This window comes from Pipistrellus hanaki (assembly GCF_964339955.1).
Source record: "Pipistrellus hanaki genome assembly, chromosome: 1".
Taxonomy (NCBI): Eukaryota; Metazoa; Chordata; class Mammalia; order Chiroptera; family Vespertilionidae; genus Pipistrellus; species Pipistrellus hanaki.
In genome coordinates this window covers 188,999,868-189,015,504 of record NC_140503.1, presented here as the reverse complement: position 1 = coordinate 189,015,504, position 15,637 = coordinate 188,999,868, and the positions used below count along the sequence as shown (strand labels likewise).

The 15,637-nt window shown below is 42.9% G+C and overlaps 1 protein-coding gene and 1 long non-coding RNA gene across 2 annotated transcripts in view; one reads left to right on the top strand and one right to left on the bottom strand.

The window, feature by feature from the left end:
* Positions 1 to 15,637, top strand: part of LOC311631384 — a 134,307-nt gene that overhangs the window by 45,058 nt on the left and 73,612 nt on the right. The gene's annotated exons all lie outside the window — the stretch shown is intronic.
* TLR6 (toll like receptor 6) lies at positions 5,455 to 14,939 on the bottom strand. Its single transcript, XM_084900635.1, has 2 exons — positions 14,830 to 14,939; positions 5,455 to 9,079 (listed from the first exon to the last, which is right to left on the bottom strand). Exon 2 carries the CDS (start codon positions 9,009 to 9,011, stop codon positions 6,621 to 6,623), a length of 2,391 nt encoding a protein of 796 aa, XP_084756761.1. The 5' UTR covers positions 9,012 to 9,079; positions 14,830 to 14,939; the 3' UTR covers positions 5,455 to 6,620.

Genomic DNA, 15,637 nt, shown 5'->3' with positions numbered 1-15,637 from the left:
AGACCCAGTGCATGAAATTTGTGCACAGGGGGAGAGGTGTGTTCTTCAGCCCAGCCTGTGCTCTCTCACAATCCAAGACCCCTCGGGAGGGTCCCTAGGCCTGGCCTGCAATCAGGACCTATTGGGGCTTTGTTTCCCCCAGTTGCCAGCAGCTGGCACTGCCCCTGCTGCTGCCACTGCTTACCATCTGTGGAGCACTGCCCTCCTCCCCTGCCACTGGTCACCTCCCTCTGTGGGTGACAGGCATGGGGTGCGATCACTTGGCTGGCCTGGGCCTCCCTCTGTGGGGTGATCGCTGGCCAGCCACGCACATCCACCATAGTGTCTCTGGCTGGTGGCCTGGGCCTCACTCTGTGGAGCTATCGCAGAGCTCTCCCTCCTTTTTGCACCTCCCCCCCCCCTCCTCATTGATTGCCCCACTGGCCAGTGGCCTGGGCTTCCCTCTACGGGTGATCATGGGGCAATGGCAGGGCCTAGCAACCAATCACATTGCACCCACCTTGGCTGGCCTGGCACCAGTGTGTGTCATAGCATGATCATCCAGAAGGTCGTCCGGACAGTTGTTCGGCTGTTCAGTCATTTGGTTGATTTGCATATTATACTTTTATTATTATAGATAAGGATCAAGACAAGATCATACTGGATTAAAGAGGACCATAAATCTGATGGGAGTGTCCTTAGAAGAGACAGAGAGAAAAGAAGATGCTGAGACTCAGAGGAGAAGGCCACATGAAGACACAGCAGAGTGGAGTGATGCAGCTACAAGCCACGCAATGCCAAGGATTGATGGCAACCACCAGAAACTGGGAGAAAGCCTCCATTTCTCCCTCAGAGCCTCCTGAAGGAACCAACCCTGTGGACCCCTTGATTTGGGGTTTCTAGCCTCCTGTGAGAGAACCAATTACTGGTGTTGTAAGCCACACAGTTTGTGGTAATTTGTTATGGAAGCTGAGAAAAACAAACACACCCAGCAAAGCTACCAATTGGATGCTTTCTTTGCTCATGGTGTCCTTTTACTTCCAATTCTGCATCTGAAAGATTCGGAGTGGGCCGGGGGATGGTTGGCAAGATCAAAAGTGGTGAAGGAGAAGGAGGATTTGAGATCCTCTGGGGACTTAAAATGAAGAAGGAAAATCTGTGAGGGAGAGCAGCTGTTACAGAGAAAAGGTTGTGTCCTTGAGTACAAAAAAAGCCTTGATATACGGGGCTCAGACCACTTGCCCTGCTTAAGGCAGAATTGTCAAGGTCAGTTAGGATCTGGAAACCAAAAGTGCCATTTTAATTTAGACTGAGGCCAGACAGTATTGCAATCCTATCTAATAAAGAGGGAATATGCTAACTGACTGCCACACCCTCACAAGATCGAGGCACACACAGCCACAAGATGGCAGCACCCAGACCCCTCAACCCTGCCTCATTCAGCCTCAGTCCTCCAGTCCCCTCTGCCCCACAGGGGAATGCAATTGGGGGCTATTGGGCCAGCAGGGGAGGGAAGTTGGGGATAATCATGCTGGCAGGGGAGCAGTTTGGCATCAATCAGGCCAACAGGGGAGCCATTAGGGGGCTATCAGGCTGGCAGGCAGAGTGGTTAGGGGCAATCAGGCAGGCAGGAAGGCGAGTGGTTAGGAGCCAGCAGTCTCAGATTGTGAGAGGGATGTCTGCCAGTTTGGGGCCTAAGCTGTCAGCCAAACATCCCCTGAGGGGGTCCCAGATTGGAGAGGGTGCAGGCTGGGCTGAGGGACACCCCCTACCCCATGCACAAATTTCGTGCACCGGGCCTCTTGTAAAAAAATAAATCACTTAGGGCAAGCATGTCAAACTTGTATAAGTCCTATGCAAAAGTGTGGTGTGGGGGAAAGGCCTATGGTGAGCTTCCCCATGGTGACAAGCTAGGGCTTAAGGTCTGTTCTCCATGAAGTTAAGGCTGAAAAAGGTGTCCCTGTCTTCTAATGTTCATAAGAAACAGACGAAGCTCTCCCTCTGTGACACCATTTCTATCAGGAGAGTGGGCGAGGGAACTTGGTTCCCCTGGAGGACTTGTCTCAACCAGCGCTGGATTTTTGTGAGGCCAGCCGTACAGCAACAGCCAGAGCCTGTCTCCAAACCCAAACTTACAGGACAGTCCTAGATATGAGAAAACAGGCTAGAGCCACTTACCTATGAATCTATGCCTCGTGTTGATAGGTCCACTATCCAGTCATGGGCATGACCCAGACCAGTCTGGAGAAAGGCTAGGGGGGCCCAAGTAAGTGTCACAAGTTCAGCAGAAGCTCAGCCATGCAGAAGTGTGGCTGGGGGCCTTCCCCGGACACAAAGGGAGCTCAGGAGCCGACAATCACAGTCTCTGAATGCCAAGTGCCTGGTTGCTGGAACCCTGTAATGGCTCTTACCCGACCCCTCACTAGACCTTCCAGGATATTTGGCACCAAATGAAAGGTTCAGAGTGGGCCGGTGTCGCACACCTATGACATGAGGCCATAATGTATCAAAAGAGATTTTTATTCCAGGCACCTGGGTGTAGGTGGGCTGAGTCTAACAAAATGGAGTTGGCCAAGGCAGAAGGGGAAAACAGGTTTTTATTAACTTTTGCTGGCTGCAAGCCGCTCTGCTGACGTAAGGGTCTGGTCTGTCCTTGGTTCCTCCCAGAGTCAGACGGCTAGTGGTTATCTTGGCCATGCGGTGCTCAAGGTTACAAGCTTTCTGCAAGTTATCTGCTAAGCACAGTAAGTATTCTCTGCCCCTTTTTATTCCCTTGAGCCCTGTCAGCACCCACAGCACCTGCCCTTTGAAGGACCTTCGCAGCCACAGGCCCAGGACCCTCACGCTGCCCTGGGGTGGCCCAAAGGCTTTTCCGCAGGGTTCATCCTAGCAGCCCCCCTAATCCCCTTGGCCATGTCCCATCCCTTCCAACCTGTCACCTTACTAAGGAACCTAATTTTTATTATCATCAAAGTGTTAATATCTGAAAATGTATTAATGCAAACTTTTTGAACTATGGAAGGGAATTGGGGGCATGTGAAGACTCCACGCTAACATGATTGAGGGGGGATGCTCTATTTGTATGGGATTTTTAAAGATAAAAATGAAACAGCGGGGAGGATAGGGAGATCTGAGGGAAATAATAGATCAACTGAAGGACTTGTATACATGCATATAAGTACAACCAATGGACACAAAACTCTGGGGAGGGAGGGTATGAATGAGAGGGGGGGAATGGTAAAATATGTACACAGATAATAATTTAATAAAAAAAATAAAAAATAAAAAATAAAATAATAAAATAAATAAATAAAGATAAAAATGAAAACTTCAAAGACATTTGATGCTTGTGGCCACTCGGAGCTATGTATTCATCCAACAAGTTTCTACTGAGTATCTACTATGCACTGTTCTCAGCACTGGGCATAAGCAGTGGAGAAGGCATGGAAGGTAGTTGTTCTCTTGGAGCTTATATTTTAGTAGAGGAAAAACAGAAAACAAGTCAACCAGATAATTTCAGACCATGACGTCCGCTGTAAAGAAAACCAAGGGGAGCAACGTGACAGAGTGATTGGGAATCACAGGGAGGCCCCTCTGAGGAGGTGACATTTGAGCTGAGACACAAAGGTCAAGAGCAAGTTAAGCATGCTCCTGGGAAAGACTGATCCCAGGGGCAACTACCGGGAGCAGAGAGGCAGAGGTGGGAATCCAGGTGTGGCATTCAGGGAACAGCCAAAGGCGATTGTGGCTGAAATGTGGTGGGCCGGGGGGAGAGCGCCAGGAGATGCAGAGGGGAGGGAAGGCAGACCCAGACCCAGGCAGCAGGTCACGATGAGGAACTTGACCTTTGTTCTCACTGCAGGGGGAGGTCATTCACAGGTTGTAGGCAGGGGAATGGCTTAATAGACTTTACACCGTAAAGGCAGGAGTAAAAAACAAGGAGGCTGGCTGGGAGGTGGTTGCCCTCGCACAGGAGAGAGATATTGGTGGCTTGGTCAGGATGGCAGAGGCTCCGCTCCAGGCTGCAGCGTGAAACATGCTCACTGTTCTCTCATGTACATAGTCAGGAAATATTCAAAGGCTGTGCCACTGCCTGCGGGTTATACATGTCTGCACTCATGGGGGTGCAGACGAAGATGCTGTATCAGCGGGATCCAAAAGTGGCGTGGTTTAAACAAGGTGTAAGTTTACTTTTCTCTCACACAAGAAACGAGCAGTTCAGGACCTGCTGAGAGGCTGACTTGAGCCAAACAAGATGGCAGGATGAGGGCAGGTTGCCAACATGTGGCTTTTGTCTCCAGGTACTAGACAGATTCTCCAATTCTTACCTCTTTTCCAGTGGGAAGACAAGACCCATCTTCCTTAGAGACATGAGCCCAAGTGGCACTTAACTTTCAGCTACATCTCATTGCCCAGAATTTAGTCACGTGTCCACGTCAAGCTGCAAGGGAGGCTGGGAAATGTCACCTCTAGCTGGTTAGCCCTGATAAAAACTCACATCCTAGTATTAAATGGAGTAGAATACAGCCGAAGTGCCCATCAGTAGATGAATGGATAAAAAAGCAGTGGTATATTTACCTTATGGAATACTATGCAGCTGTAAAAAAAAAAGGGGGGGGGGGAGAGGGGATCTTTTACCCTTTGGGACAGCATGGATGGACCTGGAAAATATTATGCTAAGTGAAGAAAAAGCCAAATTGAGAAGACAAATATCACATGGTATCACTTATTTGTGGAATCTAATAAACAAAACGAATCGACCAACAAAATAAAAGCCAGAGCATGGAGGCATGGAACAGACTGACATACCTCAATGTGGGGTTGGTGGGAGGAGAAGAGATTAAACCAACAAACTTATATACTTCCATGCATAGCCTGTGGACATGGGCAATAAAGTAGTAAGAGATGGGAGGAGGGGAGGAAGGGGAAGATGGGAGATATCTGTAATACTATCAACAATAAAAATATATTTAATAAATAAAGGAAGAATGGATACTGGTGACAACTAAAAATCTCTGTCACCATTTTTCAATTTATCTGTATAGTTATCTGTTATGGAATGAATTGTGTCCTCTCCAAAATTTATATGTTGAACCCCTAACCCCCTGGTTCCTTAGAATCTATATTAGCAAAAGGGTAATATGCTAATTAGACCGGATAGACTGGACGTCTTCTGGACATCCTTCTGGACAAAGACATGGTGGTGAGGGGCCAAGGCAGAGGCAGTTAGGGACAATCAGGCTGGCAGGGGAAAGCAGTTAGGGATGATCAGGCCAGAAGGGGAGAGCAGATAGGGAGGATCAGGCAGGCAGGCAGAGGTGGTTAGGGGTGATCAGGCAGGCAGGCAATTAGGCTCCTAGGGGAGAGCAGTTAGGGGCATCAGGCAGGCATAGGGGTTAGAATAATATGCTAATTAGACCAGGCATCATTCCGGATATCCTTCCAGACAAAGCTAGGGCTGGAGTGAAACCCAGTTCCCAGGTGCCTGGTGGTGGCAGCTAGAGCAAAGTAGCCCAGGTCCCGGGGCCCAGAAGGAAGCCAATGTTGGCAGCTGGGGGAAGAAAGGCTTACTCTTGCACAAATTTTCATGCATCAGACCTCTAGTATAGTTATATTAGGAAATAGAGACTTTAAAGAGGTAATTAAGGTTAACTGAGGTCATAAGAGTAGAGACCTTTCTGTTTAAAATGTCTCTTTTGTCAGCTTTGAAGCATTCTGCAAAATTCTAAAGCACCAAAATGTCCTATGCAATTAACAGTTAAAAATAATTTTGGCTCTGCATTTTTTTGGCAAGCAGGTAAATCCATGTCTTTAGCCTCAACAACCTATGACTAAGGCTATTGTTCCCTTTATATACACAAACTCCTGCATATCTGTGTAGCTAGGTCAAAAATATAACAAATGATTTTTCGGATGTGATGAAAAAGCGTGCCTTTATTTTTCATAACTGGTATAATTTTTTTCAAGTTCTAAAGTTGAATAGAAAGACAAAGTTCACCCAGAACCAATGAGCATGCACAGGACACCTCAAGGCCCACTGCATACTGTGGTGAGGTTGACTCATTCTATGCTACCAGGAAGTTCTATAAACTCCTGCTCACACACAATGCATTTGGCAGAGTCTAGGAGATGAAAGATCCTTGAGTGACTGAGCATTTACTCAAATGAGACTGTTTTGATTTGTAACACAATGGCTAAACCAGAGGAGACTGAGTTATCTGTCATCACATCAAGCAGGTTTGAGCACCATCTCAGCCCCCAGCCTATTCCCCAACTCAATTAAAACATGGCTGTTGTTAAGTCTTTCTTTTCTTTTTTTAAAAATATATTTTTATTAATTTCAGAGAGGAAGGGAGAGAGAAACATCAACCATGAGGGAATCATTGATCAGATGCCTCCTACACACCCCCTACTGAAGATCAAGTCTGCAACCCCTGCATCTGCCTTGATTAGGAATCGAACCGTGACCTCTTGGCTCATAGGTCGATGCTCAACCACTGAGTCACATCTGCCCGGTGTGAAGTCTCTCTTGAACATTTGCCAGTACCATCTAGAGTCTAGACAATAATTTAATACCAGGGTGTTCATAGGACCCATGTTTATGATGGTTAGGTTTCCTAGTCTATTTTTAAAAATTATTTTTAAGTTTTCACATCCTTGTTTTCAGTGATTAATGTTAATTTCACATTAAAAGCAGCTCTAATGTTAGCCCAAAAAAGTCCGTGTTTGCTCCTCTCCTTCGGCCATTCCAAATAAGTCCGTTGTGCCATGAGGGCCTTCAGCTTGTGATACTTGCTAGGAATGCTGTTCTGTGGAATGGGGTCCAGCAAGATCAGAATTAAGTTATCAGATCCTTCATGAAAGAGATTGTGGTGGGCAAAGTAGAGTTCATAGTGGCACCACTCGCTCTGAACAAAGTTGGGGGACAAAACAAAGATGGACTTGTAACTTTTCTCAATGCAGTTGATGATATTTTCCACAATGCTCTTGCCAGGAACAAAGTTTCTCTCATGGAGACAAATCCGTATATCTTCTTTCTCTAGGCAAGGCACCAGTTCATTCTTCACCCAGGCAGAATCGTGTTCACTGTATGAAATAAAGGCATGGAACTGAAGAGTTCTTTGAAGTTCGTGTAAAGGTATGTTCCTGGCCCTGTGTCGGGTCTGGGTCCACTGACACACCATCCTGAGATACCAGGGCAGGTCAAAATAGATGCAGAGGGCAGTCACAGTGACAGCCAACACCAGCCCAGTGACCCCAATGGTGACGATCAGCAGAACTATGTTGCAGGATAATGGAGACACATGGAAGTCCTTCAGTAGGGTTCCCTTATGGCTGTCTGGATAGTCACACTTATATGCATCAGGCCAGCCCTCTACCACTTCACTGGAAACTTGGCCTATACTTTGGATAAATTCCCTTAGCTCACATGTGCATTGGAATGGGTTGTTTCCTGCGCTGATGGACCTGATCTTCTGGCAGCTCTGGAAGAAATGAGCTGATGGGTTGGAAATGGAATTATAGTCAGTGACCAGTACAGAGAGGCTGCTGAAGGAATCGCATTCAGGAAGGTGGGCTAAAGAATTGGCAGCAACATTGAGTTCTTGCAAAGCTTCCAGACCAAGGACATTTTCAGGGATGCTTGTTATTCTATTACTGTGAAGGTCAAGAACCTTGAGCCTGGGAGGTAGACATCTGAAAACAGCGTCAGTGAGTATATTTGAAGACAAATTTAACACCCCTATACTCTCAGCCCAAGTGCAATTTCTGTCGCGTCCATCATATTCCAAGGAATTCCCGCTCACATCCAGCATTTTCAAAGATGGCATATCCTTAGTCATGAGAGCTACTTTGAAAAGGTCTTTTAATTTATTCTTTTGTAAGATCAGTGTCTCCAATCTAACTAAAGTGGAGCATTCTTGGAAAATACTATCTGTAAAAACGTTCTGGGTAAAGTTTAAAAACTTAAATGTGCTTGTTGCTTGAGGACAAAGCATGTGTATGAAAGGCGTATCTGATATGGTTAACATCATAATGTTCATCTCAGCAAGCACAGTGTATAATACTGTCTGTGAAAAAAGAAAAACTCTGTTTGTAACATGTTCAACTTTCAGCCCTTTCAAAGACGTTTCAGAATACGTAAAATCTTCTTTACCGATATTTTCAACTACTGTTAAATTGTAGATATTGAGAAATTCTACAGGTTTGGGCCAAAGGAATTGAAAAACTCTAACCAAACATTTCCAAGTTGTTTCCATATTGTTGAGGGTAATATTTAGTAGGTTCGGACCTCTAGTTAGTTCCGATAAAAATGTAATTAAAATGTGACAGTTCCCATCCCTCAGTTTAACATTACTCAGTTGTAAACACCCTAGATTACTAACTGATATGTTTGTTTGGACAGAGAAGAAATTATTTGGGTGAAAAACGAGATGAAGTGTTTTTGTATTCAGAATTTGAAGACTTTCTGTCTCATGTTCTTTCACATAATAACCTTCCAACTCCAGAAGGATGCCACTTAGATGCAAGTGAGCAATCGGTAGCAGATCTAATGGCTGTAAATGTTTAGCACTTAATCCCAAGAAATTCAGTTGAGTCATGTTGCCAAACTCCTCACAGATGGGCAGGGCACTGAAGTCATTGAATGAGAGGTCTAAATGCTTGAGGCTGGTGATAGCATGGCAGGATATCTTCTGCAGCTGATTGTGCGACAAATCCAAATATTCCAAATCCTGGTTGAACTTGAAAATACTAATATTGAGGTACCGGAGTCTATTATGTGAAAGCCTCAGAACTCTGAGCCCCGAAAGAAAGCTGATGTCGGAGAGGTGAAGCTCGGATATGTAGTTTTGAGACAGATCTAAGTCTATGGTTTTGGGTGGCAGGTCTTTTGGAACATGAGTAAGGCCTTTGTTTGACTTATTTACTGCAAATTCGCTTCCAGCAGAGAACTGGATTATGGTTCCAACTATTAAGGTTATCAGGCAAACAAAGTGAAAGCTCCTGACCATGGGTTCTTTGTCCTTGGTCATGATGTTGAAATGGGATCCCCCGAAGGGCCTTTGCTGTTCTTCAGAGCATCTTGATATGCATCCAAATCCTAGAAATATAATATACATTAAGATATATAAAGAGTGGGTAATTGCTCTCAAACCTCTACTTACTAAACACAGTGATTGTGTGATGAAGAAGTGTAGGATAGTGGCTGGCAGAAGGTAGTGGCTGATCCACTCACATCAGTGCCATTGGGTAATGACCTGGTTGCTACTCATCCTTGGTATTTGAATGAGAGACAAACACAAAGGGACAAAATGTGTTCATACCATTTGTCATGGAGTCTGTTTTCCTGAGACAAAACTTGAATACACTGGATTTTCCTTAATACACCTCAGTTACTTTTTCATGAATGTAGATGCTTTTGGATCCTGCCATTAATTTTCTATCTTTCTTTTTTTTTTTTTAAATATATTTTATTGATTTTTATACAGAGAGGAAGGGAGAGAGATAGAGAGTTAGAAACATCGATGAGAGAGAGTCATTGATCAGCTGCCTCTTGCACACCCCCTACTGGAGATATGCCCGCAACCAAGGTACATGCCCTTGACCGGAATTGAACCCGGGACCCTTCAGTCCCCAAGCCGACGCTCTATCCATTGAGCCAAACCGGTCCCGGCAATTTTCTATCTTTCTTAATTTTAGGTGGCAAGGTGGGTTTTCAAGTGTTTATGTGTTTTCATGGGTATTTTGGTGCTCAATTGGGATAGGCTGTAAGGGAAGTGGGTAAGGAACTTTTAACCATATGCCATTAAATTTTTTTTTAAAAGTATAATTAGCTTTTTTTAAAAGCTGGGCAAAAAGTACTCATACTACTTCAAGTCAACATAATATACTGGGAGTCCAAGCCAGAGTAATTAGGCAATAAAAAGAAACAAAAAACATCCAAATTGGGAAGGAAAAGTCAAATTATCTCTGTTTGTAGATGATATGAACTTATATGTAGAGAATCCTAAAGACTCCACACACAAAAAAAACTAATAAACAAATTCAGTGAAGTAGCAGGATACAAAATCAATTGGGTTTTTATATACTAACAACAAACTACCTGGAAAATAAATAAGCAAAATAATTTCATTTACAATTTCATCAAAAGAATAAAATATCTCAGAATAAATTTCACCAGGAAGGTAAAAGACCTATACACTGAAAGGATAAGACATTGATGAAAGAAATTGAAGACAAATAAATGAGAAGATATCCTGCATTCTTGAATCAGAAGAAACAATATTGCTAAAATGTCCATACTACCCAAAGCTATCTATACATGCAATGCAATAGCTATCAAAATTTCAATGATATGTGTCACAGAAAAAGGAAAAAAATTTAAAAACTCATATGGGACCACAAAAGACTCTAAATAGCCAAGCAGTTCTGAGATAGAACAAAGCTGAAGGCATCACACTTCCTGGTTTCAAACTACATTACAAAGCTATAATAATTAACACAGTATAATGTTAAAAACAGACGCACAGACCAATGGAACAGGAGTGAGAGCCCAGAAAGAAATCCAGGCACAAACTAATATTTGACAAGGGAGCAAAAAATACTTAATGGGGAAATGGCAGTCTCTTCAATAACTGGTGTTGGAAAAACTGTATATGTACATGCTAAAGAATGAAATTTGACCCCTATCTTATCCCACTCACAAAAATTTACTCCAAATAAATTAAAAACTTAACTTTTAAGAACTAAAACAAATAAACAAACAAAAACTCCTGCAAGAAAACACAATGTTAGGTTCTTCTAGAAGAAAACCTGACATTGGTCTTGGAAGTAATTTTTTGGATCTGCACAACAAAAGGGAAATTTTTTAATAAGTGGGGCTATATCAAATGAAAAGGCTTTTGCACAGCAAAAGAAACAGTCAACAACATGAAATGTCAGCCTATACATTGGGAGAAAATATTTATGAACCAAAATATCTGATAAGGAGTTAATATCCAAAATATATAAGGAACTCATCTAACCCAACAGCAAAAAAAGTTAAAACAAAACAAATAATTTAATTTAAAAATGGGCAGGAGACCTAACTAGACTTTTTTTTTTTTCAAAGAAAGCATACAAACTACCTCCAACAAGTACATGAAAAGATGTTCAATATGACTAACCATCAAGGGAAATGCAAATTAAAACTGCAATGAGATGTCACCTTACACCTGTGAGAAAGGCTGATGTATAAAAAACAAAACAAAACAAAACAAAAAAAAAACAAGAGATCACAAATGGTGGCAAGGATGTGGAGAGAAGGGGCCCCTTGAGCACTCTTGGTGGGAATGTACTAGTAAATTGGTGCAGCCACTATTGAAAACAGTAGTTTCCTGAAAAAAAAAAAAATTAAAATTAGAACCACCCTATGATCCAGCAATTCCACTTCTTCCTCTCTCTCCCTCTTCCTATCTCTCTGAAATCAACTTTAAAAAAACATATTAAAAAGAAAACCACATTTTGAATTAGAATTATGAGAGTCAACTGGATGGTGTACACATGCTCCAGCCTCCTCCCCTTACCAAATCCCCAAAATGATAAAAGAAAAGGCACACACACGTAAAAGCGAGAAGGAAAGTTCTTAGGGAAGTGAAACCAGGAGGAATCTCCGAAATTCACAAGCAGATTGGACTATGTTAGACAGAATAATAGCTTCACAGCAATGTTCACTTCCTAATTCCAGAACTTGCAAATATGCTGTTACATGGAAAAAGGGAATTAGCATTCCAGCTGGAATTAAGGTTGCTAATCAGCTGATCTTAAAATAGGAAAAATATCCTGGATTATTTGGATGGGCCCAATGTAATCACAAGAGTCCTTGCAAGTGGAAGAGGGAGGCAGAACAAACAGCTCTCATTTACTACTCCTGGCAGAAATGAAAAATTAGTACTATCTTTCTGAAGGGCAATTTGGTCACATATAATAAAATTTATTTAAAATATTCTTACCCTGCCCTGGCCAGTGTGGTTCAGTTGGTTGGAACATCGTCCCTTATACTGAAAGGCTGTGGGTTCGATTCCCAGTCAGGGCACATACCAAGGTGGTGGGTTGGATCCTTGGTCAGGGTGCATACAGTAGGCAATCAATCAATGTTTCTCTCTTTTTCTCCCTTCCCCCTCTCTAAAAAAATTAATGAACTTGTCCTCAGATGAGGATTAAAAAAAAATCATATATATATATATATGTGTGTGTGTGTGTGTGTGTGTGTGTGTGTGTATCCTATATAATCAAGAAGTAATATGTGTGTGTGTGTATCCTATATAATCAAGAAGTAATATGCAAATCGACCCTCACTCCATCATGCCATCACAAGATGGCTGCACCCCCAGTGGAGATGGGGTTCCTGTAACAAGCCGTAATGAATGATCAGCAGTGACCTGAGGCTGTGTGGTGCTGGGCTGGGGTGGGGGACCAGAGATTGCACCCCCGCCCAGCGGGGCTTGAAGGGGGACCTCAGGCCATGCCTCCCCATCCTGGCACTGGGCTGGGAGACCTGAGGGTGCACCAGGGGACCTGAGGCTGCACCCCCTGCCAGCACCGGGCTGGGGGACCTGACGCTGCGCTCCCAGCCCAGCAGGGCTCAACGGGAGTGGGGCCAGGCAGGTCTGGATCTAGCCTAATGGGGGTGGGGCTGGCCGGGTCTGGGTCTCATGTGATTTCAAGGTGCACGTGGGTGGGCAGGGACTTGAATCTGGGTCCCACGGTGTGCCCCAGACTCTGACAGGAGGAAGATGTTCATGTACATTTTACTAATCTTTAATCTCTGACACTTCTATTATAGAGAAAGGGCAAATAGCAATATTAAAATATTTCCTTTAATTAATTCCCTTTTAATGTGTATAAATTTTGTACATATATAATATATATATACACAATATTTGTGCATGGGCGGGGGGTGGGTAGTCCCCTCAGCCCAGCCTGCACCCTCTCCAATCTGGGACATCCCTCTCACAATCCTAGACCACTGGCTCCTGATTGCTCACCTGCCTGCCTGCCTGGTCATCCCTCACTGTCCCCCCACTGCCAGTCTGATCACCCTTCACTGCCTCTGAGTGCCAGCCTGATCACCCCTAAGTGCTCCCTGCTGCTGGCCAGGTTGCCCCCAACTTCCCCCTTCCTGTAGGCCTGGTCGCTCCTAACTGCCCCCCCCCCCCCCCCTGCCGGCCTGGTCAACCCTTACTGCCCCCTGCTGGCCTGGTTGTCCCCAACTGCCCCCCTCTGCCAGCCTGGTCACTCCTAACTGCCCCCTCACCGGCCTGGTCGCCCACCCATGCTGTCTCAAATATTGCACTTTTGGGAAAAAATAATCTCTACAATATAATGTTAGGTGAATATAAGAATACAAAATTGTATATGTGCTAGGACTCTAATTTTGCAAAACATGAGGAAAACCTGACATATACACAAAGCCCAGGGGCAAAAAGAATGGGAAGAAATATATCAAATTCTAATAGTAGTTATCTCTAGGTTTCTGAATCCTAGATAAAGTTAATTTTCTTTCCTATGCTTTGTATATTTCCAAAATTTCTAATTTTGAACATCTTTTATTGATCACAAAAGGTTTGTCTTAAAGTACAGCTAATGTAAAAATAGTTTATATTTAAAGAAACATGCTTGTATTCTTTGTATAAAGAAAGAACTCCTTCCGCACAATACTTGATAATTGACATTTATGAATGAGAACCTGCCTAGAGGTCCCTGTCTGGTACCTGTCTTCAGGGACTTGAAACTTAGCCACCATGAGAGAAAATTGATCAGCTGCCCTTACAGCACCCGGCCCCCCAAAGGTAGTATTCCTTCAGGGGCCTTTATACCCTCAAGCAGTTCCAGTGTATACATTTAACAAGCCAGCCAGGAGCTTTTATATATAAGAAAAAATAAAGGGGTAGAAAACGGGAGATGAGAGCACATGATTACAGAATTCACTTCCTTTTTTCCAGGAAGTAAAAAGTAGGATGAAAAGTTGTTTTTTTCTTTTTCTTTAATGCATCGAATGAAAAGAGAGAGGAAAAAGACAGATGGAAGAAGCTCTATTTCAAGAAAAACACCAGAGTGGATAGGATCTATGAAAAGGAAGACTACAAGAAAGGGGAGATAAGAAAAACATTGAGGTAAGAGTGATTCCATAATCCAGTCAACAAGTGAGCAAGAGAAACGCTGCTTTATTTGTCAAAGTTTAGGTGAGAGACGTAGAGAAAGGCCAGTCCTCGGTCAGTCCCTGCCACTTCCTTGGTTTAATAACTATTTATTCAGAGTGCAGTATGTGCCAGGACTTCGCTGGGTGTTAGGTGCTGGGCAAAGAAAGATGACTAGCACTGGCATAGTCCCTGCTTTCCAAATGCTTAGAAATTAGTGACAGATACAAATAAGCAATTATACAATAGAATCATGTGACAGGGGACATAAAGCACTCATGCCTGCTATAAAGATACATAATATGTAATAGGTGCCGTAGCAGTGGCATAAAGTACTATAAGTGTTACTGAAAACAAAGAACTAGAGAAAGGTGAAAAGAGAAAATGTAGTAGACAAACGCAGAAGAAATAAATACCATCGGTTAGTTTTTCCCTTAACTATGGCCACACGTGCTATTTTTGAACCTCTGGGAGATAGTCCTATCTTTACCTTTCTTATCTATTTCAAAGGACATTTGCAACATTAAAGAAAACACACACACACACACTTAAAATCATCTTGCAAAAATGTCAAAGAAACGTTACCTATTCTTAGACAATCGTTAGCATTTTCTTGCTTATTTGAAGTAATTATGCCATAATTTGAAAAAGCTACAAAAGCCTGCTTACTTACCCAGATTTCTTTCTCAGAAGAAAACAGCGTCTTAAAGGCAGAAAAGTAAGTGCTTGAGGAAGTGGAAGTCCTCAGTTTAAGTAAAGCAATACTGCACAGACAGTGCTGTGCCATCTGGTGGACCTTCCTGGAATTGCTCTTACGTGTGCGTTTCCCTTTCAAGGGTCACTGTGCAAAGCATATGACTCAGCAGGCTTTTATGGGCTACAGACTAAAAAAGTCACCGAAATTTTAATTCATTTGAGCAAGAAGTTATGGCCGCTTCAGTGTGAAGAAAACTGTTTTTTAGGTAATATTTATATGTAAGAGCGGTAGCCTGGATATGAAATTGTCACCAGAGTGCAAAGTTATTGAACTTGGCCTGTTTTCTATTATCACTATACTTAACTTTTCCAAAGTAATTGCAACTACGGTTATCAAGCAGTTTTGGAGCACTATCCTAGGTAGATAATATACTTTAAAATAAAATAAGCTTAAGTCCGACATTTAAAAAAAAAAATCAATTTTCAAGAAAAGTTTAGTAGTTGATACAAAAATAGCCACACCTGAAGGGAATTGCATCCTGTTTCCTCACATTCTGACCAACGTTTAGTATTATTAGAGGCTTTTAATTCTAGATCCTAGAAATAATAAATAACACTGAGACCCTGCAGGGCTAATTAATCCATTTTCTAAAGGACATTTAGAATAATATTTATTTTTATTTTTAAATTCTTTTTACTTTTCAATTGCAGTTGACATACAATAGTATATTAGTTTCAGGTGTACACTCCAGTTATTAGACATTACATAACTTATTAAGTTGTCA

What these genes read in the sequence shown, in the direction of transcription:
- TLR6 (XM_084900635.1), bottom strand. Translation starts at nt 9,011, where the DNA reads ATGACCAAGGACAAAGAACCCATGGTCAGGAGCTTTCACTTTGTTTGC.